The sequence below is a fragment of the Vespa mandarinia genome, chromosome 3 (genome assembly GCF_050613455.1).
Source record: "Vespa mandarinia isolate Hongniang chromosome 3, ASM5061345v1, whole genome shotgun sequence".
Taxonomy (NCBI): domain Eukaryota; kingdom Metazoa; phylum Arthropoda; class Insecta; order Hymenoptera; family Vespidae; genus Vespa; species Vespa mandarinia.
The window spans coordinates 3,552,501-3,578,298 of NC_140812.1; the positions used below are offsets into that span (position 1 = coordinate 3,552,501).

At 33.4% G+C, this 25,798-nt stretch overlaps 3 protein-coding genes across 20 annotated transcripts; 1 reads left to right on the plus strand and 2 right to left on the minus strand.

The window, feature by feature from the left end:
• Window positions 1–575: 575 nt before the first annotated feature.
• Window positions 576–12,656, minus strand: rno (PHD finger protein rhinoceros). Of its 9 annotated transcripts, none has more exons than XM_035882466.2 (11): window positions 12,518–12,656; window positions 11,936–12,170; window positions 11,142–11,191; window positions 10,545–11,062; window positions 10,282–10,438; window positions 9,845–9,997; window positions 9,423–9,710; window positions 9,161–9,334; window positions 8,904–9,073; window positions 8,618–8,741; window positions 576–8,527 (listed from the first exon to the last, which is right to left on the minus strand). In XM_035882466.2, the coding sequence occupies exons 4-11, from the start codon at window positions 11,003–11,005 to the stop codon at window positions 1,046–1,048; spliced, it is 9,009 nt and encodes a 3,002-aa protein (XP_035738359.2). In that variant the 5' UTR covers window positions 11,006–11,062; window positions 11,142–11,191; window positions 11,936–12,170; window positions 12,518–12,656; the 3' UTR covers window positions 576–1,045. The 9 variants fall into 9 exon arrangements, with proteins under 9 accessions (XP_035738359.2, XP_035738360.2, XP_035738357.2 ...); XM_035882467.2 differs by having other exon boundaries at window positions 12,503–12,571; XM_035882464.2 differs by having other exon boundaries at window positions 12,419–12,549.
• Window positions 12,657–12,986: 330 nt separating this feature from the next.
• Nxt1 (NTF2-related export protein 1) lies at window positions 12,987–16,768 on the plus strand. 8 transcript variants are annotated; one of them, XM_035882474.2, is made up of 5 exons: window positions 13,015–13,126; window positions 13,820–13,847; window positions 13,944–14,045; window positions 14,112–14,256; window positions 14,600–16,768. In XM_035882474.2, exons 2-5 carry the CDS (start codon window positions 13,839–13,841, stop codon window positions 14,758–14,760), a joined length of 417 nt encoding a protein of 138 aa, XP_035738367.1. In that variant the 5' UTR covers window positions 13,015–13,126; window positions 13,820–13,838; the 3' UTR covers window positions 14,761–16,768. The 8 variants fall into 8 exon arrangements, with proteins under 8 accessions (XP_035738365.1, XP_035738366.1, XP_035738367.1 ...); XM_035882476.2 differs by having other exon boundaries at window positions 13,944–14,030; window positions 14,600–16,765; XM_085656117.1 differs by lacking the exon at window positions 13,015–13,126 and adding an exon at window positions 13,157–13,383.
• Window positions 16,769–17,108: 340 nt separating this feature from the next.
• On the minus strand, window positions 17,109–25,717 carry Abl (tyrosine-protein kinase Abl). Of its 3 annotated transcripts, none has more exons than XM_035882166.2 (14): window positions 25,190–25,717; window positions 24,422–24,575; window positions 23,973–24,082; window positions 23,590–23,888; window positions 23,390–23,531; window positions 22,758–22,888; window positions 22,415–22,677; window positions 21,969–22,140; window positions 21,646–21,901; window positions 21,292–21,426; window positions 21,072–21,207; window positions 20,882–20,988; window positions 19,619–19,830; window positions 17,109–19,401 (listed from the first exon to the last, which is right to left on the minus strand). In XM_035882166.2, exons 1-14 carry the CDS (start codon window positions 25,314–25,316, stop codon window positions 17,218–17,220), a joined length of 4,428 nt encoding a protein of 1,475 aa, XP_035738059.2. In that variant the 5' UTR covers window positions 25,317–25,717; the 3' UTR covers window positions 17,109–17,217. The 3 variants fall into 3 exon arrangements, with proteins under 3 accessions (XP_035738059.2, XP_035738058.2, XP_035738060.2); XM_035882165.2 differs by having other exon boundaries at window positions 20,861–20,988; XM_035882167.2 differs by lacking the exons at window positions 23,390–23,531; window positions 23,973–24,082; window positions 24,422–24,575; window positions 25,190–25,717 and having other exon boundaries at window positions 20,861–20,988; window positions 23,590–23,729.
• Window positions 25,718–25,798: the final 81 nt, after the last annotated feature.

Below are 25,798 nucleotides of genomic sequence, written 5' to 3' on the forward strand. Positions count from 1 at the left end.
TAGTTAATATACTTTTACGTTAATTAATAGTCTTCGGAAATATATTCGTAATGTTTTATTAAAATTTATAGCTAATTTTTAAAAATCACTTCTTTTAAGTAGTGATTTGAGAAGTATCTTTGTACAGGGCAAATTTTTTTACGTTCCGGCATTCGCTAAGGTATCGATCGTTAATAGAAACACCCAATGTGCAGAAATTTTCTTTTTTCCTTCTTCTTTTTCTTCTTCAATATATGCATGTATCGCCAATAGTTTCTTCCACGCAAATATAATATAATCTATTGCACGAGCGGTCGTAACATCGCGATGATGATAATAATAATAATAATAATAATAATAATAATAATAATAATAATAATAATAATAATATTAATAATAATAATAATAATAATAATAATAATAATAATAATAATAATATTAATAATAATAATAATAATAATAATAATAATAATAATAATAATAATAATAATAATAATAATAATAATAATAATATTAATAATAATAATAATAATAATAATAATAATAATAATAATAATAATAATAATAATAATAATAATAATAATAATAATAGCGATCGAAGAAAAGCTTTGATGAATTAAACATTTAAAGACAATATATTACATTCGATTTTTCTTTTAAATCATCCAATCTATAATTATAGTACGTAACCGATCGTTATTGTTAATTACACATGTACACATTAAAACTTAATTTCTCGCGTGTTATCGAACCAAAAAGGGAAGCGCATTTAACGATAGAAACCTTAGCGAAGTGCAGTCAGCTCACGTTTGAAATGCACATGTTAATTAATTACGGTGAATTTGGGCACTTTGTGACATTTCACTTCACCCTCAGATCATTTACATACATTAATAATTTATATTACACACTTACAGCTTTTCTAATGAGTCTCTGTCTTAACATCAAATAATATACATATATGAATATTATATATATACATTTAAATATATATATAATATATACATATATTTTTCCTATAACGTAATCATTCATTAGTTCGTATTTATACAATTATCATTAATTATCACCTAACTTGGCATCCTTGTGGGAGCGGCGCAGGTGGACATCCCGACGAATTGTGTGTCGCGCTTTGGGACAGCAAAGGAATATCGTCCTCTTTGGAAGATTTTTTATCCGAGAGTTTCCCGCTCCTAGTATCGCTACACGGCAACTCCTCGGAGGAGGGTAATGAAAGCGAGTTCACCAGCGCACTATCGTCACTCGCACTACTACTACTACTTGCCACTGGATCTTTAAGTTCATAACCTTCCTGGCAACGAGTCAATTTTAATCTTATAGGTGTAACTTTAGCGGAACGCACGTTCCTAAGGGCGGTGGCACTCGTATTAGAATCCGTCGGTTTTTTATCATCGATGACACTGTCCATAGGATAAGCAAGTTCCTCCTTAGAAGGTTCCACAGGTGGTGGTCCAATCCGAGCATCGTAATCTGCATTCTTCGATTCCATACGTGCTTGTTCGGCTACGTCAATACCAGCAGTGAGGAAGCTCGAGACGTCGTTGCTAGGTTCACGAAGTTCATTTGTCGATGAATTGCTACTGCCCTTACCTAACCGTATTATTAATTTCGGCGTTGCTGCTCCACCCTCTAAGATTTGAACACGAGCTTCCTTCTTACTCGACTGTCGTCTCTTTCTCTTACCGTTCTTATCCTTCTTACTCTTTACTTTCGTTTTCTCGTCGTCGTTGTCAAAACCAGCCATTATCATGCGTCGGAACTTCATGCTCTCTCTGCGAAGCTCTTCTATACTTGGTGTACTAGGAATACTGCTCAATCGTTTTTTAGGAGGCCTTATTCTAGTCCTATCGTCTTGTTGCACGTTGCCCATTTCTTGGCCGATTATACTGTTTCCTATTTTGATCTTCAATTTCGGTGGACCGGTGTTGTTCGTGTTGTTCGGTACAGTTGTAGCCGTCGCCGCTGTAGCAGTAGCCGACACTGCGACCGTTGCAGCCGTGGGTGCGATCACTCCCGTTGCTGTAGCACCTGTCGTAGCTGTTGCAGCAGCAGCTACGACTGCAGCAGCCGCGGCTGCTGCTCCTGATGCCGTACTGCTTGATGTTGACATAGTTGTCACGGATGGTTTTGCTTGTCTGCCTCTTCTACCACGATCAACATTGCCACCAAAGATCATTCCACCTCCACTACCTCCGCTACGTCTTCGATCGGAGATTCCTTCCTCGTCTGTCACATCAAAGAAGCTTCCCCTCTCTTTTCTTCGTTTCTTTTCCATGTTCGCGTCTACAACCGCTTTATAATCTTCTCTAGTTGGTATACTTGTCATCGATGCAACGGCTTTAGGTATCGTTATGACCGTACGATTGACAGGAGGTAGAGTGATAGGTGCTGAGGTCGCATTACCACAAGCTGGATCGCCGTCCATATTCATATCCTGCGAACAGTACTGCCTCAACAATTCCTTTTTACGCATCCTTCGAAGATTCGACGTTCCAGAGGCAACTGACGCACTGGTAGCAGCAGGTGTTATGATTACTGGTGCCTGTTGTGCCAATGGTGGTACTGACGATGCCGGGACGTAATTAGCGTCAAGGAATGGACCTTTGATTTTAACTTTCAACTGATTGCGAGAGTCAGAGAGGGAAACTTTGTTGGCTTCGTTGAAGTTCGACGAAGATGCCATTACAGCATCTATGCTAGGGTTATTGAAATTAGCTTTCGAGGAAGGATCGGCTTGTTGTTTGCTACCAGCGATTAAAGCAGATTGGAGCTCCTTCTCGATGTCCTCCTCGATATCGGGTAATGCCGAATCCGTGGAGACACCAGCGGCAAACGAGCTGAGAAGATGATTTGTATAGGATTGAGAATGGCTCAAGGACGAACTAGGAGCGTCGACGTTTGAGTTATAAGTTCGCATATCGACTGGACCTGGAAGCAAGGGCAAGACAGTATCGGCAAACACTTGACCAGCATTCGATTCGGATTCGGCAATGGCCGCAGCTGCTGTCACATTGCCGATTACAGCAGAAACACTGACAGCACCGCTGCCACCAGCACCAGCAACGACTCCACTTGCCACGTTAGCATCGTGCATCGCTGGTGACGATAGTCTCTTATCGTCGGCGTATTTCTTATGTAAAGTACTCGGACTAGAGAGACGAGATTGGTGTATTCCGTCATTAGTCATCAGCAGCGATCCTTCACCTCTCTTTTCACCTCCGATGTCCGTAGATTTTTTCCTTTCGCGCATTGTTCGCAAGTCCGCGATGTTAGTCTCGTTTGTTGAATCCTCATCGGAATCAAAATCGTAGACTGTACCGACAAGCTTGTTCTGAATCGAATCGTCGTTGTGCATAGCATTCGAGGGGAACGTCGAGAGTATGCCGATGTTAGAGGCCTGATTGTTTCTACCTCGACCTCTACCTCGTCCGCGACCACGATTTCTGTAACCCGACTGTTGCTGTTGTCCGGCCTTTGCTCCACGACCACGACCACGTGGACCACCACTACTAACGGAAGTACTCTTGATAGTCTCTCCATGCCTCGGTGATTTTCCAGGAGATTTGCCTTGAAGAGAGGTTACTCTGGCAGACGTTCTCGTCGGTTTGGATGGCGATTTCTTGCCGGATTGTTGTGGTACTGTTACCGTTTTATTATCAACCTGAACTTCCTGAGCATTTTCGACAGCTGCAACAGCAGCAGTCACAGCTGCAACGGCGGCAGCGGCGGCTTCGCTCACTTGTACCGTTGGCGTCAACGTCGTCGATGCTGTGGTCACCGTCGCCAGTGGTGCAGGTGACATCGTCGTCGACATAGCCGTTGACATAGGTGTCGAAGTAGTCGTTGCTGTCGTTACTACAGCTGCTGCCGTTACCGTTGTCGTCGTGCTATCAAGGAAAGATGGGATCATCGGTGGCATCACAGATACATTCGCGTCCTGTTGTAATTGAGGTGGCTCATGTTCCGTCTCAAGCGACGGCTGTGCCGATTGAGGTGGTGGTGTTGGTACTTTCGTAGGTGATACCATCGCTGCAGTCAAGGCCATGTTGTGAGAAGACGAAGTGAAGGCGGCGGTACATGGCGATGCCTGCATGTTCAACGACTCTTCCAATGGTTTCGGTACGTGCGATAACAAAGATTGCGGAGTAGGAAAAGGTGCACCGAAAGGTGGTGGAAACATAGCCGTGCCTGGTGATGGATATGGTAATGGAGCGCTGCATGGTTGAGGAGGAAAGAGAGAAACAGGACCGGCATAAGAATTCGCTTCGGAATAAGCGTGATACGCCGCAGCGTCCATTGCTGAACACGCTGGGAATGGCATAGGTGGTATGTTCTTGTACGGAGGAATCGCAGTATGATCCTCACCAGATGAGGCCGACGTGATCGACGAAGATGTCGATCTTCGCGATGGTAATACTTGACTCTCAGCCCAACGAGTATCCTGCCGTGAAGCGTTCATCTCATTGTACGGGGAACCATTTTGAACATAATCCTGTCTCATATCCGATGACATCTCTTCCTTCTCCAATACTCGATCCATTTCGCTTCCTTGATCGTCCTCTGAATTTGGTAGACCTATGAGATGTCTGTTCACCATTTCCATCGGTGTTATTTCGTCAACCATTTGCGTGGATATCCCTGTCACTTGTTGTTCCATTACTGCCATAGATTGTGCTCGATTCTCTGCATGTGGTTCCAAATGTTGAGCAGCGCGGACCATGGAATGAGTCTGTTGCAAAAGATATTGTTCTTGCATGTTCATGTTCAACTGAGAATGTACCAACGTATCGGAATTGCTTTCCGGTAATACGTTCGCAATATCGTTTGTAAATTGATGATTGCCATAACGGTGATTTTGATTATCCATTAATGTGTTTAGATGCACATCCGCAGGATTAAAATTCTCTATACTCGGCGGCACCCATCGTTCATCCGCTTCGGCTCTGTCCAACTTAGCACGCTCGACTACAGTTACTTTTGAAGTTTCAAGATCCTCGTTATTGTACGATACATAATGATCGCTGTTGTTCGTATAGCATAATTTTCGTTTCTCCTCGGTCACATGATTTTTGCAAGCAATATCGTCGGACGTTCGAGCAAGCTCCTCAGTATCCTTCATTTCTTGCACAGGTACAGTTTCCGTCTCTAAGATCTTCACCTCATTTTCCTCAGGAATTTGATCTACCGCCTTTTCGACTTGCGTTTCCTCCTTCTTTATGTCGTCTTCTACGGTGACAGGTTCTAGCTCGAACTGACTAGAATTCGATTTTTTCGATAGCTCCATACGTAGTTTTTCCACTAAATGTAATGTCTCTCGGGCACTATCCTCCTTTGAATCTTCTTTAAACCATAGCTCGTTATTAAAAGAGAATGTTAACGGTGCTGATCTTTCTTCGGCATCACGAGGAATATTAAAGCCGTCGTCGTTTACCATGTCATCCGTTAATATGTCTTGATCGAAATCAAATAGTTCTGACACGCTAGGATCTTTGCTACCATGTTGCGGTGAAAATATTGAACGATTGCTAGATTTCTTTCTTTTATTAACTTCTTTCTCCACATTTTCAGAAACTGCAATTTTATCAAGAGTTGGCTTCGAAAAGACATCATCTCTTCCTTCTTTTGTCGACGTCTCTTCGATGGCTAATCGAGTTTCACAAGAATCAGTGATAGGCATACTTTCGATTTTATCCTCGCTTTTACTTTTTCTATCCGCAAACTTTTCGTGCGATATCTCGGTAATATCATTTTTAATTGAGATTTCCTCTGATTTTGGCTTATCCACGATTATTTTATCCTCACTTATGTGATTTTTGTGATCCTCGCTCTTTATCGTGTCGTTTAAGGGAAGTTTTTCTTGAACGGATCCTTTCATATTACTTTGTTCGTTACATATTGTCTTTTCTATCTTTATCTCTGTATTCTTAGTTTTTGATAATTTGTCCATATGTTCACGTTTCTCAAGAAGTTTATCCAATCCTTTTAGCGATTTCTTCGGACTGTCTCTTTCAGCACGACGCTGCTTCATTTCTTCCTCTAACGTATTCACTGCATTTTTATTACTAGGTTTTTTGATTTTTTTATCGTCCGCCTTTAAGGTACTTTCAACGCACTTTATAGAATCTAACGTAACCGTTTTAGAAATATCTTTATTAATATCTTTTTCAATCTCTTTAGTTGGTTTTTCGGTCAATCTTTTCTCACCTTTTCTAAGGGAAGATGCTTCTTTAACGTTTTTGTCATCCTTTGACGGAATCTCAGTAGATTTTCGTTTACGAGTATCTGATTTTGTCCTAGATCCTGTACTATTGTCTTCTTTATTCTTGATAGGTGGTTGTTCTGATTGCTTAATGATTTGATTGGACTTCTTGATAGATTTGGACCCAGAAAGATTTCGTGACCCATCATTATTTCGAGACCCACTAAACAGATTTTGGTCAGTTGATGGTTGTGGTTGTAATATTCCGGATTTCTTTGATGACTCTCTTTGATCTGCTTTTTTGTTAATTGTTTGTTGTTGTGATTCATCTGGCTGTTGTTGTTGTTGTTGCTGATGTTGTTGAAGTTGTTCCTTAGAGATTGAGGTTCCGCTTGATTCTTCTCTTTCAGTAGACGGCGGCTGAAACTCTGGTCCATGCCGCCCGTCGGAAGTTTTAAGCTTCTTATCGGGCAGCTTCTTGAGTTTCCGTCCTATAACCTTTTTCTTCTCAGATTGAATAGGCTCGTCTACTGATTTAACAAATTGTCGTTTCACTACAGCCTTATTCTTGGATTGATTGGCTGTATCACTTTCAGAAGATGTATTAGACGAAGACGCTTGATCTTTAACAGAACTTCGAATTTGTTGCGTAGGACTTTTACTTTCGTCCGTATCACTGCTACTTTCAGAAGAACTGCTACAACTACTGCTGCTGCTACTTTCGCTATTACTTGATAATACAGAAGATAAATATTTGCACTCTGGTAATTTTTTCGGTTTTTTAGATACTTCTTCCTTAGTTTCCTTCCTAATTGTCTCTTCTTTCTTAGGTGATTCTTCCTTCTTGTTTTCTTTCTTTTTCCCGCTTTCCGGTGAATCTTTCTTTAGCTTAACGTCTAACATTTCCGCATCAGATTGGACGATTTTTGTACCCATACCGCTTTTTATATGTTCAGCCGCTTTTTTCGCAGCTTGTCTTTGCGGTACGTAAGCAAGAATTTCCATACCATCGCCAAACTCTTTATCAAAATCATATACATCGTTACTCTTTGTTTGATCTTTAGTCGTTTTATTATCTTTTTGTTTCTTACCAGATGGTTTCTCTTTCGTTTGTTTCGTAGATTTTGTTTCTTCACCGGGTGATTTAACAAATTCTATAGATTCTGTTGTTAGATTGTCCCTCTTAGCTTGCGATCTTTGCATGATTTCGGAAGCTTTTTTCGCAGCTTGTCTTTGAGGTACTATAAGAGCCGAAGGAATATATTCTTTTTTCTTTGCGCTCTTTACATTCTCTTTGTTTTTGGTTGAATCGTCCACGTAATCCTGTTTTGTGTCCTTGCACGTAAAGCTCTTCTGAGAATTTTTCGATATGTCTGCTGCCGAAAATTCCTTAACTGCAGCTTTAGTTATAAGTACAGCAGAATGAGAAGCATGTTCTTGTGAATCTGAATCTGTATCCGAATATATTGCAGAAGCTACAGAAGGTCCTAGACGCGTTGCTGAATTAGTGTTTAAAGGCAACAACTCATCACTCTCACTTCCTGATGCACTACCAAGTTCTTTTTCCATATGTTGTAACGTACGAGATCTATTATTCACAGTATCCAATTTATCACTTTCACTACTTTCTTGAAGCAACGAACGAGTTCTATCTTGAACACCAGATTTCTTGGCTTTGCGTCTAGCTGTTTTAGACTTTGGAGAGTTTATTTCGTCCTCTGTGCTCGAATCGCTCTCGAGTTTAAAATTTTTCGACTTATTTGAACATTTATTTGACGCCTTCACAGTACTTTTTATTACATCTGGCTCACTACTGCTCATAGAAGATAAGTCACTACCATATAAACTTTTCTTTCTAACAGAACCATTGAAGTACATCTTCTTGTTAGATGCACCATTAAAATCTGGCTGTACTTTCTTTTCATTACTGGACACTGGAGTGGGCGATCTAATTCCTGCAATTCTTGCAACTAATGTGTCGATATCACGTGTGTATTCCTCTGAATCAGGATGGGAATATAAACGATCATATATTGATGGTCCATGATTAGCTGCTAATACGGATGCAGCTACAGCTGGTGGTAGCGGAGGTCCAGACAATATCAACGATTGCTTATGAAATGTTTGTTCACGTAACCTCAAGAAAGAACGGCACAGTTTCTCGCGTCTACCAACCATGTAGCATAGATTTCTGACACGTTCTAAATCTTGTCGGAGCTGCACGAACGTACGCATTTTTTCCAAATCTGCTGCTTGGCCTTGAGCACGTGCTCCAGCACTTGACAATTCACCGCAACGTGGTGCCAATAACGGTTTATTGTGACCAGCCTAAAAAATAATATACAAAACATAAAAAAAATGTTGGTGCAGTTTTAAAAGTGTAATGATCTCATGTTTTTGGTGATATCAATAACTTACCCTTCGTTTTAGCTTCCAATAATTATAAATGTATATAATGGCGTCTGTATCTACATCCAATTGTTGCGATACAATATCTTTTAGACATACGTGTTTATCAAATTCAGCTTCTATTTCCTGCAACCTAAGATGACGAAAGTGATATTACTGTAACATAGTAACGTATAAATGATATGCATACAAAAAGTCTATTAAATAATTCCAACAAAAGTATACAGGGACTATTATAATATCAGTTACTATATTATAATAAAGTACATAATTCTACATTGCAGGCATTACATACTTTGCTGCACGAGCTTGGTTCTTTTCTTCCGAAGTCATATCCTTGCGTTTGCGTCTTCTGGATTCACCATCTTCAGAATCTGAACCACCATTACCACTGTTATTTCCAATATTTCCTCCAACGCCAACTTTATCTTTCGTATTTGTTCTACTGTGTTTCTGACAATAAGACTATAAACAAGGCAATTAATCAATTGAAGAAGAAAAACATGTAATTTTTTTTTCTTTACTTTTGTGATTATTTATTAATATACTTACCCTTAATTTGACACCATCATCAGCCATTTCATCTTCAATAATTGCTTTCATTTCAAGACCATATTTAAAAGCACAAGTAACATGATACGCTGTTTTACATGTTTTTATGCTGCACTGTATACATGCACCCACACGTTCACGACACAATACACAAATAAGAGCCCAACGACTTTGCTGTAATTATTTATAAACATAAATATTAAGCATTTGAAATATAAAAATCCTAAATTTGAAAAATTTTAATCCAATATATTATTATTACCGGAATACTGGATATTTTCGTAATTGGTTCCATTCTTTCTACGCATCCAATGCTGACTTCTGGTATCCAAAGTGCACACGAAACATGAGCCCACTTTTGTCCACTACGTGTACATTTCATTGCACCTCCTTTGTTTGGACACAGAACACAGTCTGGTCGTTGACTTAAGGAACAAGTTCTGCATAACCATGAACCATCTGGTATTGAAGTAATACCATAACATGCTTGATGCACACATATATTGCAACAATCACAGAACACCATTTCATTTCCTTCTTCAGAATCAGGCTAATAAGTGGAAAAACACTTCATTAATTTATTTTATAAAATTATTTATATCATTTATTATGCAATTACAATTCTTGATTTAGATATGTTTTTTTAAGAATATGATAAACACAATCAAAAGATAAAACACTTACGGATCTACAAACGTCACAAATAACATTTTCATCATATTCAATTCCAAGACCTTCTTCATTTTTTACGATAGTTTGTATTCTTTCCCAACACCGTAGTTCTAACTCTTCTATTACACGCTCCAGCTCGGATTCGGTGATAGGTAACTGACCAGCCTAAAATTTTGTAAAAGGAATAATAGAAAGTTGTCTTGACTTCTAAACTTTATTGAAAATGAATTTAATATATTAAATTGCAATGTAACTACTATTATAAATTTACATTAAATTTTAGTACAAATGTGTAAATTTAAAAAAACTACATTATACAACTTTGTGTGGTCCATATTGATGTTAATGCAGAATTGAACATTAACATTATTCTAATATAAAAATTTTATATACTATATATGTTTTACATGCACACAGACATGGAGATACATCATATTTTATTTTCTTACCTGCGCTCTTTCACCATTCAATACATCTAACCAAGCAATATCTGTATCATCTAGATCATAAGCACAAGCTTTCTCTGCTCGTGCAGGTGTAGTACTTAAATGATGATCTTCAGGATTGAAATAATCATCTCGGGATATTCTTATAAATTTTTTAGGTCTAGAAATTAAAAACTGATGTTAAGAAAAAAGCAAAGCTTTGAATTATCTACCAAATATATTTTGAAATAGAAAGTATGTTATTTGGAATGTTGGTTAATACTTACAATTTGAATTCACCATGTAATTTCAAAGGAGATGTTTGTGTAACCGTAACCATTGGCTCAGGAAGGGAATCTGGATTGACAGGTACTTGAACACCTCTTTCCCATTCCTGTTTCCACTGATCAGTAATAACCCAGTACTCATTTGGACTTAATGGTTCACTATCCGGTAATTTCATAGCACTGATCAGATCTTTACGAAACAGTTCTGCTGGGGCCTCAGCAGCTGATCGATTGTATATACTTGAAATTTTAATGTCACTGACAGGTCGGGGGGTCCAGGATGCCCCCCCTTGACTGGACGACGCCATCGTTTCCTCCTCTTCTGAAGGCCCCGTTGCTGCTGGCAGGGCCGATGAACCTGTGGCAGCGGGACCCAATCTGCATTTACGCCTTTTAATCGCGCCTGGACAAGACGCCAAATCATTGTCGTTTCTATTGACTCTCTTCCCTCGTTGTGCCATTCTACTACACCAAATAAGCTAGTGGTACGTGGCACATGCAGGTGAGCTATGCACACCCTGAAAAGAAATGAAAATAGTTATTTGTCTTATATATATTTTAAATATATATTATAAATAAACAGTATAGAATACTTACTACATAGTTATCCATATATTCATTATCTTGAAAGCAGACTTTTAATTGAACTGCAACAAATATAGGTAAAAAGATTACATTAATTATTACCTATTACAAACATACGAAGTGACAATAAAATAAAATGAATTAAAATAATTTTAAGAAATAGTTTTTATTCATAATTGCTTCTTTAGATGAAGGATTTTTTTTAGGAATTCCAATTACTGTCATATCAACAAAATATAAAAAGAGGAAGAAAAATAAATTAAAATTGAACATATATTTTCAACTTTTTATCAAATCAAATATCTTGTAACATTTAACATATTTTAAATATTGCACATTATAGATTTAATATTTTCTAATAGAACTTTACATATAATTTTGATATATGGTTAACATTATGCATACAATAATTTCGAATAGTTTGATTTAACATGCTCAAAGAATGTCAGAAAGGATCAAATATAGTTTAATAGTCTTTTTAAATACAAATGCATGCTTTGCATTTTACTAAAGAAGCAATACATTATTTATATATAATTTCAATATGTAATTATATGCAAACATATCATACAAATATCTAAAATAAAAACGTTTATAATTAACATAAGGTTTTTTAGTAACTTTTGTTTTGTATATGAAATAAAAAAACGCGTAAGAAAGAAGCACTTTTGTATATAAACAGAAAAAGAAGTAAACTGTACAAGACATTTAGTTATAATAGTAACAAGCACTGATATAGCAAGCATAATAAATTTTATATATACACACCACACTCATACACTTTGAATATCAAAGATAGTGGTTACCAACAAAACAGTGTGCCGAGACTGGAATGAAATTGCAATCGCGCACAGCCAGTCCGGTTAAGTGACGTCTCCTTTTGAACCCCACCATTCAAGTTTTAGATGCATACTTTACACGGTGGAAAAATCACCATTAATTGAAATTCTGCATTGTTGTGGTACTTGTTTTGAGACAGGGACGTTTTCCACTACACAATCCTAGCCACTGGCTGAGCACAATTCCACACTCCTGTCTCAGCTGTAGAAAAAGAAGAGGTTATAAAAAACCAAGTTCCATGGCAATAATAGTGTAACATACACATTCGGCAGTCACTAATCAACAGATTGCAACCTCGGACAAGCTCGATTTTAAAGAAAGTCTTGATAAAATCACAAAACGTACGAAAATCATAAAAGGTTGTTCCCATCCTAAATATCATGTAAACATTGACACGGAGCTATCCCGGAAATTTCAAGTAAATCCTATTGCAAAGCGGTTTCACTCACTACACGTATTCTCGATCGAGCGAGCCGAGGACAGCATTAGATAGCATGATACGCGCGAAATTATGAGAAACGGCGTATTCGCACGGAGAAAATGCTCACGGCTCCATTACGCTGCTGCTGCTGCTGCTGCTCCTGCTGCTGCTGCTGCTGCTGCTCCAGCTACCCAACAACATTGACAATACAGATGGCAGCACCTTCGGGCGCAGTCCACACAAGTTTCTACACACACTCCGAAAACCATTAAATACCTTATTATTGATCTATTAGCTGAATATATTTCCGCGCGCACAGTTGCACGTGATTTCGGAAAAGCTGAAAAACCACCGTGAGGATGCCAATCTTAGGCGAGCAAATTCTTGAATCGCCACAGAGCTGACAGAGATAAGTGCGTACACCTCTGTCACAGCAGCCTAACCAACATGTCCTCATTAACGATTCCAGTAACATATAGCCAGTTCGTACTCACTTTGCAACGATCCTACGTCTTCTGGCTATTTTCAAAAATTATTCGTACAACCGTGACCGATCGTATTTAATCGCGAAATGCACCGAATCGATAATATATTTACATAAAAGTGAATACTGGCATTTGGCGCCATCATGCCTGAAAAAATAACTGTGGAAGTTCGATGTCACGTGACCGACCCAGCGAGATCTCGCGATTTGCCTTCACGGATTATGGATTACAGTAAGATTGGAGGTCAACAGGTACATGTGGCTTACACGCCCCCTCTTGGAATCTGTAAATTTTTATCGCTTCTTTTTTTTCTATTTCGCTAATTCTTTTTAATACTATTATCTCTCCCTTCTCTTTCTTCAATTCTTCAATTCTTCTTTTTTCCATTTTTAATCATCTTATAATATAGAAAGTATAAAAAAACTTTGATTTCACATTTTGCAAAACAATTCTTTGTTACTAATATTTAAATTAGTTATGGGACGTTTTCATTATTTCAACGAAGTAGGTAATAAACTTTCTTACACAACTTTTTTTAATAATTATGATCATAAATAAACTTCTTACATGTATTCGTAAAAATAATTATTTGAAATGATTTCGATTCATTATTATATCATTCATAGTAATATCCATATCATTCTCAGTTATAACATCATGTTAAATTTGTATATATTATCAGTTCTATGAATTCATAAACATGAACCTTTATGTTTAATTTTTGTGTTTCGTGACTCACAAGTTCAAGAACATGCATTAAAATTAATTGGGCGGGTTTTCAAGAAATTATGTATAGTTTTCATCGTATATTTAATTGTTTTGGTTATGTTTAAATATTGCGAATAGTAACCGATCAATGCACGTTGTTGTTAGTTGCTGTGTAACAACATTAATATGTTATAAATACACTTTGTTATAGAAACTTAAATATTTCTTGATTTTAGCGTAAAAAAACAAGTTAAAATGGAACAGGTGTGTGATTATTATGTTTAGTTTATGTCATATATTTATCATGTCAAATAGCGTGATTCTTTGTACGAATGTTATTAAATTAATAATATTTTCTAGGATTTAAAGAGTAAAATTGATCAAGCATGTAGAACTGCTGAAGAATTTACAAAATTATATTATGAAAGTTTGGACAAACGAAGATATGCAAGTGTATTTTATGTACTTATTACATTTATATATACCCGCGTAATGTATTAGGTTATATGTTAGAATTTTATATTTCAGTTAATTTCAAGATTATATTTGGATACAGCTACTTTAATATGGAATGGAAATGGAGTTGAAAGTAAAGACAATATACAAAAATTTTGGACAGATTTACCGCCCTCTGAACATTCTATTATTACTTTAGATGCGCAGCCTATCACAGGTAATTACATTTAAAAATATTATCAAACAGATAAAATACTGCATATTTGTCTATAATGTCATTATGATAAAATGAAATATTGTATAATAAAGCTTTATTGCAAATTAAATAATTGACTCTATTATCGTAAAGTATTGTAATCATAGAATGATATTTACTTTGTTTATACATAATTTTAATTTATTAAATAACTAAATATAAACAATATGAATTTAATTAAATGCATTTAAAAAAGAATTAGTTTCAATTACTTCTTGATTTAATATAGAAATTAATCTCTTAGATATATTTTTTAACATTTCTTATTGCTATGTTGATTTTTTTTTTTTTTTATTGTTATTAGGTCCAGGAATAACTAATCAGTTAACATTCCTTGTTAAGGTTGGGGGACAAGTTAAGTTCGAAGAGAAAAGTTCAAAGCCATTTAATCAAACCTTTTTGATCACTGCAGTGGGTGATAAATGGAAAATTGTAAGTGATTGTTTTAGAGCATTAGAAACATAGAAAAAAATGATGGTTGATAACATTATAAATAACTTTGATCTTAATCAAAACGTATCTCTCATTTATAAGTTGTATATATTGTATAATAACATTAAGAAAGTGTTCGCATTATACATAAGAAATTTTATAAAATATGATATTGTGCTTTATTATTCTATGATGCTTGTTATTGATTCAAAAAGCATTTTAGTTCCATAATTATTTTTATTTTCATTTTAGATCTTATATGAATGTATAAAGCAATATTAAAATTTTGTATTAGTGAATCAGTACATTGGTCTTTTTAGAAATGTAATTTTACATCAAAAAATAAAAAATAAATACAAGTATAAATAGACATAAAACTACTATAATACATATTATATAAAACAAGGACTTTCATGTCTCTTTTAATAATAATAATTTCTAAATGAATATCCATCAGCTAAAATTCATTTTTGTAATTATCTTTTTTCTTGAATTCAGTTTTTCAATTAATACAAATAATAAAATAATAGTTTAGCTTATCACAGGTACAAATGATTTAAAGAAAATGAGTAATTCAACCAAAATTACATTGTATACTATTAATGTTAATATATTGAATGTACTAATAGGCAGTGTCATAAGACACATTTCATTGGTCACTATTACTTCTGCTTGTATTGCATTCTACTTAGTTTTAAGCACAGATTTAATAAAGTATAAGTTCAAAAATTCCCATAAAATAAATAAAAAATATTGTAGATTTAACAACAGAATAAGTAACAATATTGGTTGAGTAATCAATTAAATTAATTATATTTATATTGAAAATTATTGTTATAACTTTTGAGTATTTGAAAGTATATATATTATAATTTATAAATTAAGTATATAAAAAAATTTTGAACTTTATAATAAATTGAGAAATTTGTTTTTTATAAGTTCCAATTGCATTAATACAATAATTAAAAGTTATGACTGTTACACATTTTGGAGAAAAATTATTCTGAATGTGAACTTACTGGTCCGATAGAAATTTGTATAAAAAATATGTGCAAGAGTAAGGATTCAATGCGCCGATATTTTTATGAAAATTTCCAAACATATTCCTTTACTGCTGTGCCTTTGGAAGAACATTTCCATATATCCATGATTAAACAAAGCACACGACACTTAAGAATTTGATTAATTACATTCAATTTTCTCATTCTGGATAATTTATGTAGGCATACGATACTTAGTACAGTTGTTATTCAACTTATGCTATACAAATACAAAATTGTTATATTGTCCCACAGTACATGTAAGATATCTTAACATTATAGTTTGTATTTATAATGTGACCTACAATTTCGCATAAATGTACTAAGCAATGATGTGTATAAAATTACATGTAAATGAAATGATTTACGATACATAAGCAGCTTAAGAAAGTGTCTACATTTTGTAATGGCAATCATTCACATTACATTTATATGCACCACTGGTACTTCAGTTATTATTAAAACTGTGATAAACTATTCATATTGTTACTATGATCATCACATATACTATTATATTCTAGATCATATGTCTCTTTATATAAAAATGTAATCATGCAAAATGAATATCTTTTATCAAAGCTTATATTGCAAAGTCTTAGATATGATCATATGACATGATCATAGATAATAATATTCAATACTTTTGACACTAAAATCGGTATTTTTTAAATATGTGCAAACGTAAAATTATGAATCTTGCAAATCAATATCTTTAGAAATACATATTAAAGAAATATTTGTAGTGTACTTTCTTATTATGCTTCAACTGCACAAAATTTTTGTAATAGCATAAACATACAACTATAACTCAACAACCCTTACTTTCATTCACATTCATTACTTGATATTATTTAAAGCATAATTACTATGATTAAAACATTGTTCTTAGATCTTACTAGTGACTTAGATATATATCTATACTTATATATATATTTATGTATGCATGTATGATTTATGATTCATATTATACACATAGACGTATACGTTGTACATAAGGATATCTCATTTTAATGAATCAATACATGGAAATATTTTTATTTGAAATTTGTTGGTTAAAAATATTTTGATGCATTGATTAAAATAAGATATGCTATGTCATGTATATGTATATATGTATGTATATATATATATGTATGTATGTATGTATGTATGTATGTATGTATGTATGTATGTATGTATGTATGTATGTATGTATGTATGTATGTATGTATGTATGTATGTATGTATGTATGTATGTATGTATGTATGTATGTATGTATGTATGTATGTATGTATGTATGTATGTATGTATGTATATATATATATATATATATATATATATATATATATATATATACGTATATTTATTATATATATTCAAACTGGTGACAGAAATTAAAATTCAATATTTTAACAGAAATGTAAGAGAGTGTGAAATGTTATTTTTGATTTTCCACCACCAATATATACTTTATCTCTGCACTGTATTTATTACATCTTTTATTGTATTTTGAACCTCACTTAATAGTCTTGTATTCTCTGCAATATTTCTTGTTCCAGCTGCTCTTAGTTGTCGTGCTTGTAGCTCAAGTCTAGTGAGTAAATCGCGGAACTGAAACCTCGCGTGTGGTGCTATTGCAGTATCTGTAAGACTTATGCACATACCATGGAGCAAACCAACTTTATCAGATAGTTGAAGCCAACTAGCCATGATTATAGTTGGACTACCTCTAAGATTCAAAATACTATTTTCAATGACATTCGAAATTTCGATTACACTATGTTTTACTGCACCTTTTGATTCGGCAGTTTGTTTATTTGCATCTTCATCTGTCTGTGAAGTAGACTTATTACAATTTGGTGTAGCGTATATTGAGGAACCAAAATGTTTAGTTGAAGAAACTAATGGTTTTAGTGGCTTAGCTGGCACAACAGGTTTTTCTATATCTGTGGATGATGTCGGAGGCCATACTCTTGTGTCTCCTTTACTCGTAGAACTACGTGTTGATGCCCCACTATGATCTTCTGGTGAATCTTCACCTGCATCAACTATATCTGGTTTATTTACACCTCGAACACTTAATTTAGGACTGAGCGGTTGATTATCGCAGGAAGCTTCTTTATTTTCCCATAATTTTTTTAGGCTACTTATACTTCCGGTACTTCTACGTTTATCATCAACTTGATCATCTGTACCTAATTCTGAAGAATCTGTGATACTACTTCCAATATCATCAAACCGTTTTGTTTTATCTTCCACAACTTTATCTTTTTCTGCATTATCTACCTTTCGTAATCTAGCCTTAAAATCAATTATTTGATTATCTCCAGTTTCTTCCTTTTGCGGGTTATTCCTCTTATCTACTTTTTTCAATTTGAAGCCTATATTGCCAGTGCTTATTACACTCTCTGTTATAGGTGAAGATGCATCAATCTCTTTGTGTGTAGTGTGTTTATCAAGATTTAAATGATGATCCTGTGCAATTGAAAAACTATCATTGCTCTTCAGATTAGAAATGGCATATTCATTTTGTACTGAATGTTTGTTTGTATCCATACTAAAGCTGGCACATAACTCTGATAATAACTGAGATGCAGGATCAAGAGGTAATGAAGGTACATTACCTGCAATTCCACTTTTTTTTACAGATCCTCCGTGTTTCATATCAGCACTTTGTTTTATTTCATTAACCAATTTTAACTCTAACATCTCCTTCATCCCTGGTTTGGATTCAAATGTATCTGTTATACTAACAGCAGCAGGAGGTGGAGGTGGTGGTGGAGGCGGTGGTGGTGCTTCTTCCGGAGATGATGTTAATTCCGTTGATTCCAGTCTTACGTTACTAGATACCTCTTTCGTTTTAAGAATTGTTTTTTTATCATCCAAAGATTTATTTACGGCACAATGTATTTCGCTAGTAGTTTCTCTGCGCCGTAAGTTTACACCAAATCTAGAACTAGCTTCTTTCACAGAAGGTTCTACATTTCTAACATCGTTATTCTTATCATCTTGATCATCATTTACTTCATCCTTTATTTTCCATTCTGATTTTAATTTTCTGACACTTACTGGTGAATTAGTTTTAATATGAGAAATATCACTATTTGGAGAAGCCGTTACAGGCGGAGGCAAATCACATTGATCTGCAGGATTAAAAATTTCATCTGGTGGTGGTGGCAAGTCAATAGGTGGTGGAGGAAATTCAAGATCAGCAAGCGTTGGTTGAACAGATCTTGATGGACTGGCTGTTCTGAAACCAGTATTATTTGGACCTCGGAAAGTTCTTAATCCAATATTTTCTGTATTATTTTTTCTAATCCCTACTGTCCGACTGCGTGGTGAATTTGGTGGTTGATAAGTATTTACTACACCACTGGAAGAATTACTGCGCGTCATTTGAGGCTGATTACGTAAATTGTTTTGACGAGGAGAAAGCGAACGATGCTGCGGCGTATCCGTACTACTTGTAACGTCATGTTGTTCCACAACTGTAGATATTGCCGAAGTAGTTGCAATATTTTCTTGATTAGAAGGCATTCCGCTCTGCCGAAGACTTTCTAGGTAGGCGCCAATTCTTGCACCCTTAGGTAGGGTACCATAACGGTTAATTGCTCTCTTAACATTTTGCACCTCTAGTGCACCTACATGTACCAACTGAAATAAATTTGATTATAAGCTTCATATATTTAAAAACGTTGAAATTCATTCAAGCAGTGCTAAATGCATTTACCATTAGACAAAATTTTACAAGTTAAAAATATCTCAATAAATATTGATCGTCACATAATTTGTAATACTTTGGAATTACAATATTGTTACACGAATGACTACTATACATTTTAAGCCTGGCCACAATGCATGTTCATTGTACCTTCTGAGGCAGTACTTCCTTAGATGGATAAGGTCGTGTTTTAATTTGTTTCTGATTGCATGGTATGTTGGAAACAGGTTCTGGCGAAGTTGATGGTTGAGGAACAAAATTAGGTTCTGCTGTCCCCTGAGACCCATCTCCATCGTCGTCCACTTCGCAACCTCCTGTAGTAATTGACTGTGTAGCCATTGTCACAAGATCTCGCGTGATACCTGAGTTGTCATTTAATAAACAAAGTATACTGTACATAATCTATGATTAAATATTCCTGCAGTAAGTAAGCATAACTTCATACAGGAATAGAACATATAGCTCTATCATAGATGAAAAAGAATTTTTGGGTAGAAAATATCAATGCTATATTGTTTTACTGTATATTTCTTTCATATAACTCAGGGTCATTCTCCTTAATCGTGATCATAAAGGGAAGTCAATTATATAGAAGACTCTTATTATAAATAAGTGTTATTTCAATTTCGTAATATGTATGTTTTTTTGTATGTACTAAAAATGACTGTTGAAAAAATACTGTCGAAAAAATCGTGCAGGCCAGAAGTAGTTATGATGAAGTGTTTCTTAATAGGTATTTTATAATGCACGTGCGTGCGTGCGTGAATGTGTTTAGAAACATCAGTAAACTCACATAACACTGCTTGAACACATTCAAAATTTATATAAAAATACAATATTTTTCATTAAAATATAGAATTTCTGTTAATTCTACAAGAAATGATTACAAGTAATATCTTTAAAATGGAAATTACTTAAATTAAAATTACATAAAAAAAGAAAAATATATGAGATATAAAATAAAAATATAAATATATTTTTATTACTTTTTTTTTGTAATATTTACATCATGCATAAACATGATATTTATTTGGATTAATATTAAAAAGAAATATTATATATAAAGATATTATTATCAATTTATCATAAAAGCAGTCATAAAGAAAGAATAAAAATAATAATAAACTGCAACTACGTATAAATTGATTAAGATCAACTAGATACAAATGTGCACTGATATAATATCCAACAATTACTTTTAGAACTTTCAAGTATTCTGCATTTTACTATGCACATTCAGAACATATTGGCTCATGGAGAATGACCCACATTCCTGAAGCTATGAGCCACTGTAGATAACGTATAACAAAACCAACATAACTGAAATTCGAATTAATAGAATACAAGCTGGACGTGCATACATCATTACACTTAATTAATATAATGAAATACCTTCAAAAATCTTATCAATACCATTTAGATCTGTGGCATCATCAAGTGCTATGGCGGCAGCATCGGTATTTTGTTGATCTTGTTCCTGGTATGCCGAATCGCGAAATGAACTGCACGATGATAATAAACTGTGGAAAAAATGAATCATCTTGTAATAATATAAATCAAATCCTTTTCAAATTATTAGCTTATAAAATAAATAAAAACCTACCTCGTTCGTTTTGGAGGTGCAGGTGCTTGTTTCCCTTTTTTATTTGTTGAACGTCTCATTTGTACGATATTACTGTTACTTTTACTCGATAATCCACCCACAAAAGTACTTAATTTAGTTACAGAACTAGCACCATCTAAATGTAAGAAAATTATTATGATATTACAAATATAAATATGATAGCACATATAAACATAAAATTTTTAATAAATTGCATCACCTTGTGGTATACCAGAGGAAGACATTTGTTCAGATACAAGTACAAGTCCATGGATATTTCCAGTACTACCAGTTTGTGATTTTTTATATGCAAGCAATGGAATTTCTCCTCCACCTTGCAGTTGTTTCTCAACTTCTAAAGTATATATATATTTATTTGTTAATATATGTAAATAATTATATTAGGGGGACCGGAAAGTAATGTCGTTTCTGCACATGTCGATATTTGATTGTGATTAAAAATAAAAACTTGTTAAAAATTTATTCGTTTGAATTTAATTTAAGAAAGCGACATTACTTTCCGGTCCACCTAATATGTTAGTTTTAAATTTAGAAAATTTAACAAATTTATTACCTTCTGTAATACTAGATTCTTGAAACATATTTTCTAATGAATGATGAATTTCTTTGAAGGTTGGTCGTTCTACTGCAGACCATTGCCAACATTGTCTCATTAATTCGTATACTTTAGGTGGACAACCAGGTGGACATTCCATCCTATAACCCTTTTCCAACATATGATAAACATCTGTCAAATCCACACCAGGGTATGGAGACATGCCATAAGTCGCGATTTCCCACAATAAAATTCCAAATGCCCACACATCAGACTACACAAAAATTCAACCTATTATATTAAAGTTCTACCATCAGATATAGGAAAATTAGTATTATTACCTTTGTAGAAAATTTATTATAAGCTAAACCTTCCGGGGCAGTCCATTTTATGGGAAATTTAGCACCAGCATGAGCTGTATATGTATCATCTCTCATTAATCGTGCTAAACCAAAATCTGCGACTTTTACTAAATGATTTTCTCCAACTAAACAATTACGTGCTGCTAAATCTCTGTTGTAAAAAATCAAGTAATGCTTTAATATAATTACAACACAAAATATAAATAATTATTGTCAAAAATATTTAAAATATACATACAGTACAGATGATTAATAATACATTGAAATATATTATATTGTAATAATTATATTGTAATATACATTGAAATTATATATTATAATAATATATAATTTATATATTAATATAAATATAATAATATTAATATAAATTAATAAATATAATATTAATATAAATAATATATAATTTATATATTATATATAAATACCTGTGAATAAAATTTCTGCTTTCTAAATAGCTCATACCACTTGCTATTTGAGTTGCCATGTGCATGAGAACAACAGCATTGATTTGATGTTTGCTTTCATTACGCAAGTAATCTAATAAATTTCCTTTACTCATAAATTCTGTGATAATGTAAAATGGTGGTTCACGTGTACAAACTCCTAATAATTGTACCAAATTTCTGTGTTTCATTTCTTTCATTATAGCAGCTTCTTCCAGAAAATCTTTAAGTGCCATGGTATCTTCCTGCAATTAAAGATTAAAAATATTATTGTAAATATAATTATAAATAAATATGAACGATATCAGAATATTATTATAAATACCTTTAATGTCTTTACAGCAACTGTCATATTATACCTCTTCCAAACTGCTTCATATACATCACCATACTGTCCCCCACCTAATTTATGCCTCATTACTATATCAGTCCGATTAATTTCCCATTCATCTGGCTCTGAAATACATTACAGTTTATATGATTTTAGACACTCTAATGTATTATATAATATTTGCATAAAAAGTTCTTTAATATTAAGAGAGACATATATTAAAAAATTTAGTGTGTTAATATATAAATTATAATATTATCAGAAACTTTTATTGTTTTATTTTTCTTTTTTTCTTTTTAGAATGACATATTTTAGATGAATTAAGCTGAAAATGCGTAATTATTTTATTCTCCCAATAACCTGTTAATAATACAAGTTATTAATAATACTTTATGTTTTAAAGTCATGCACATTAAGTTTTATCAAATTTATAGTATATTAAAACAAAATTAGAAAGATAAAGAAGGAAACTAAAGAGATGAATAAAATAAATAACATTGATTTTTCTTTTATTTAGGAATTGAGTACTTGAAAAAATGTGCTTGAATAAAAAAAAAAAAGAAAAAAAAAAAAAAAAAAAAAAAAAAGAAAAAGAAAAAAAATATTGACAAAAATGTATACGCCACCTGGACTAAGTGGAAACACAGTAGGCTTGTTATGCTTTGGTGCAGGATAAAGCAGTTGCGTAATAAGACCGTCAGCAAGCATTGAATGATGGTGAACCAGTTCAGCTAATGTATTAAATTTACTTTCTGTTGTGACAAACATCTGAAATGATGAAATATGAGAGTTATATGAATTTGTATTTGTTAAGTAACGAACTAACCTTTCCTTCACTATCTTCATTGATTCTATAATGATACACTCGTCCTTCATATCTTAAAGAAATGCTACGTTGACCTGGACTACTCTCTGATTCACGAACAAGAAAACTACCATTTATGCCAGAACTTAGAAGATATTCTGCAGCATTTCTAGATATTCTTCCATGATACCAAGAATGCTTTTCCAAGGAATTAACAGGAGTTACATAGTTCGACGGAACCCACCCTACTTGACCAGCACTTGAATGTGCTTCACACCACTCTCCACTTTTATTATAACTGAGAATACGTACTTGTTCACCTGTTTATACAAATTATAAAAAATCATATTATTATCAATTCAAAAGAATGAAACTACTAGTATTGCAGATATGCTAATATATACCTTTCTTCAAACTAAGCTGATTTTCTCCTCCTGCTTGAAAATCATATAATGCAACAAATAATTGTGGATCATCTTCTTCTTGTGTTAAAAGATTCTCCTTGCTAGTCCACCTATTCAAACATCATTGTAAATATTCTTATTCAAATATAATTTTTTTTAATTGCAGTATATTGCTTTAAACCATATATTTATTTTTTTACAACTGATGATAAGAGATATTTTCAAATTATTAAATACTTCCAAATTTAGCCTGTTAGATATTATCGTATACTTGTTAAATTTGTAAAAATAAAACTTCATAAAGAAATATATTAAACAGACTTGAATTTTCAACCACAAAATATAAGTTGATCATAAAATATAGAAGGAAAAAAAAGAGAAAACATAAATGCATACATATGCATACACCTATACACATATGCAGTTAATAAACAATTTATATATTTAACCTGTTAGCAGCTTCAAGGAGTCCACTAGTAGATATACTAGTATGTTGCTGAATATTTGTTTGTTGTGAAATTGATTGAACATTAGAACTACTAGGCGGATCCCCTTCTGGTAATGCTGGAATGTGAGGTAGGGGTCTACTTTGTAATAGAGCCTCTGTAAAAAAAGAAAAATAATGAGAATAAAGATAGGGACAAGAATGATGATGATATAACAGTATCTTTTTCATTCACAAACTAATTCAATCTTTATTGAGGATGACCATTGCATAACAGTATCTATATAGAATTGTGCCTCTAAATTTTTTATAAATTCTACCAAGTTACATAACAGGAAAAAATAATTTCATTTATTAATAATTCAAATAAGAATAAAAAAGTTATTGTTCTATTAAAAATAAAAAAAGAAATTTTATAATAAATCAATTTATATACAAGATAGTTCAGTCATACTTATAATCATGAGCAATGGTACATAGTACATGTTATCATAACTTTTCATTACAAGTATCATTGTAGATAATTTCATATATTTCAAAAGTTAACGCTAATTTAAAAAAAAAATATAATATAAAAAAATATAATATGTTAAAAATATAATCATTAAAAATTATATAAGTAATATATCACATTTTGAGATATGTAATATTTAATAAAAATAATGATAATGATAGTTCAATAGAAAATTGATAGATGTTAAAAAAGAAGACTAAAAGACAGGGTGAAAATTTGGAAAGCAAAAGAATATACATAACAATTGATACACATTACCACTATGTTCAGTAAATATGTTAGATCCTATAATACGAGACTCCTTTAAATTTCTGGGTTGCTTTCGCGTTTGTCGCACGGTAGACCCGGCTGGTATTATTCTGTCTTTAGTTTGTTGAGCACCCATAGTTCCTCAATTACCATGCCCTTATATTCCCTCGGCTACAAATACGCCGAGGCCAAGTTCCTCACGCACTCACTTTTGACACACTATTCAAACTTACATTATACGTTTTATAAAACAAAACGCGGGTTTATTTTAAATCACAAATCACTGTGATGTCCCTTATATTCACATTTTTATATGTCAATTACGCTCGCTACTCTCGCCATATTTGACAGCTTTGACGTCGATTATTTAGTTTGTCGGCGCATTGCTGCGGGGCAGCACATCGGGGGTTGGTTTACATGCGTGCACGAATTACATGTTCATTGATGCGTCGAATTTGACTTTTTCGATTGGTCGTGAATTAAACTTTTTCTCTTCATATATTTCTATTTTTAATAATACCAAATTGATATTTACATACTGATGATAAATAACGATTTTTTTTTATGTACAATACAACGATAAATAACTTTTCTAATCGGCATTAAAAAGATCTTTAT

Bases quoted from the DNA above. Each gene is read 5' to 3' on its own strand.
- rno (XM_035882466.2), bottom strand. From the start codon at position 11,005: ATGGCACAACGAGGGAAGAGAGTCAATAGAAACGACAATGATTTGGCG. The intron at 9,335-9,422 runs GTAATAATAATA...AAATAATTACAG, and splicing joins CGAAAATATCCAGTATTCCG to CAAAGTCGTTGGGCTCTTAT. The intron at 8,742-8,903 runs GTATGTAATGCC...TCGTCATCTTAG, and splicing joins AACCAAGCTCGTGCAGCAAA to GTTGCAGGAAATAGAAGCTG.
- Nxt1 (XM_035882472.2), top strand. From the start codon at position 13,019: ATGCCTGAAAAAATAACTGTGGAAGTTCGATGTCACGTGACCGACCCA. The intron at 13,127-13,943 runs GTACATGTGGCT...AATATTTTCTAG, and splicing joins GTAAGATTGGAGGTCAACAG to GATTTAAAGAGTAAAATTGA. The intron at 14,257-14,599 runs GTAATTACATTT...TATTGTTATTAG, and splicing joins AGATGCGCAGCCTATCACAG to GTCCAGGAATAACTAATCAG.
- Abl (XM_035882165.2), bottom strand. From the start codon at position 25,316: ATGGGTGCTCAACAAACTAAAGACAGAATAATACCAGCCGGGTCTACC. The intron at 23,532-23,589 runs GTTAGTTCGTTA...TCATCATTTCAG, and splicing joins ATGAAGATAGTGAAGGAAAG to ATGTTTGTCACAACAGAAAG. The intron at 19,402-19,618 runs GTACAATGAACA...AATTTATTTCAG, and splicing joins AGGAAGTACTGCCTCAGAAG to TTGGTACATGTAGGTGCACT.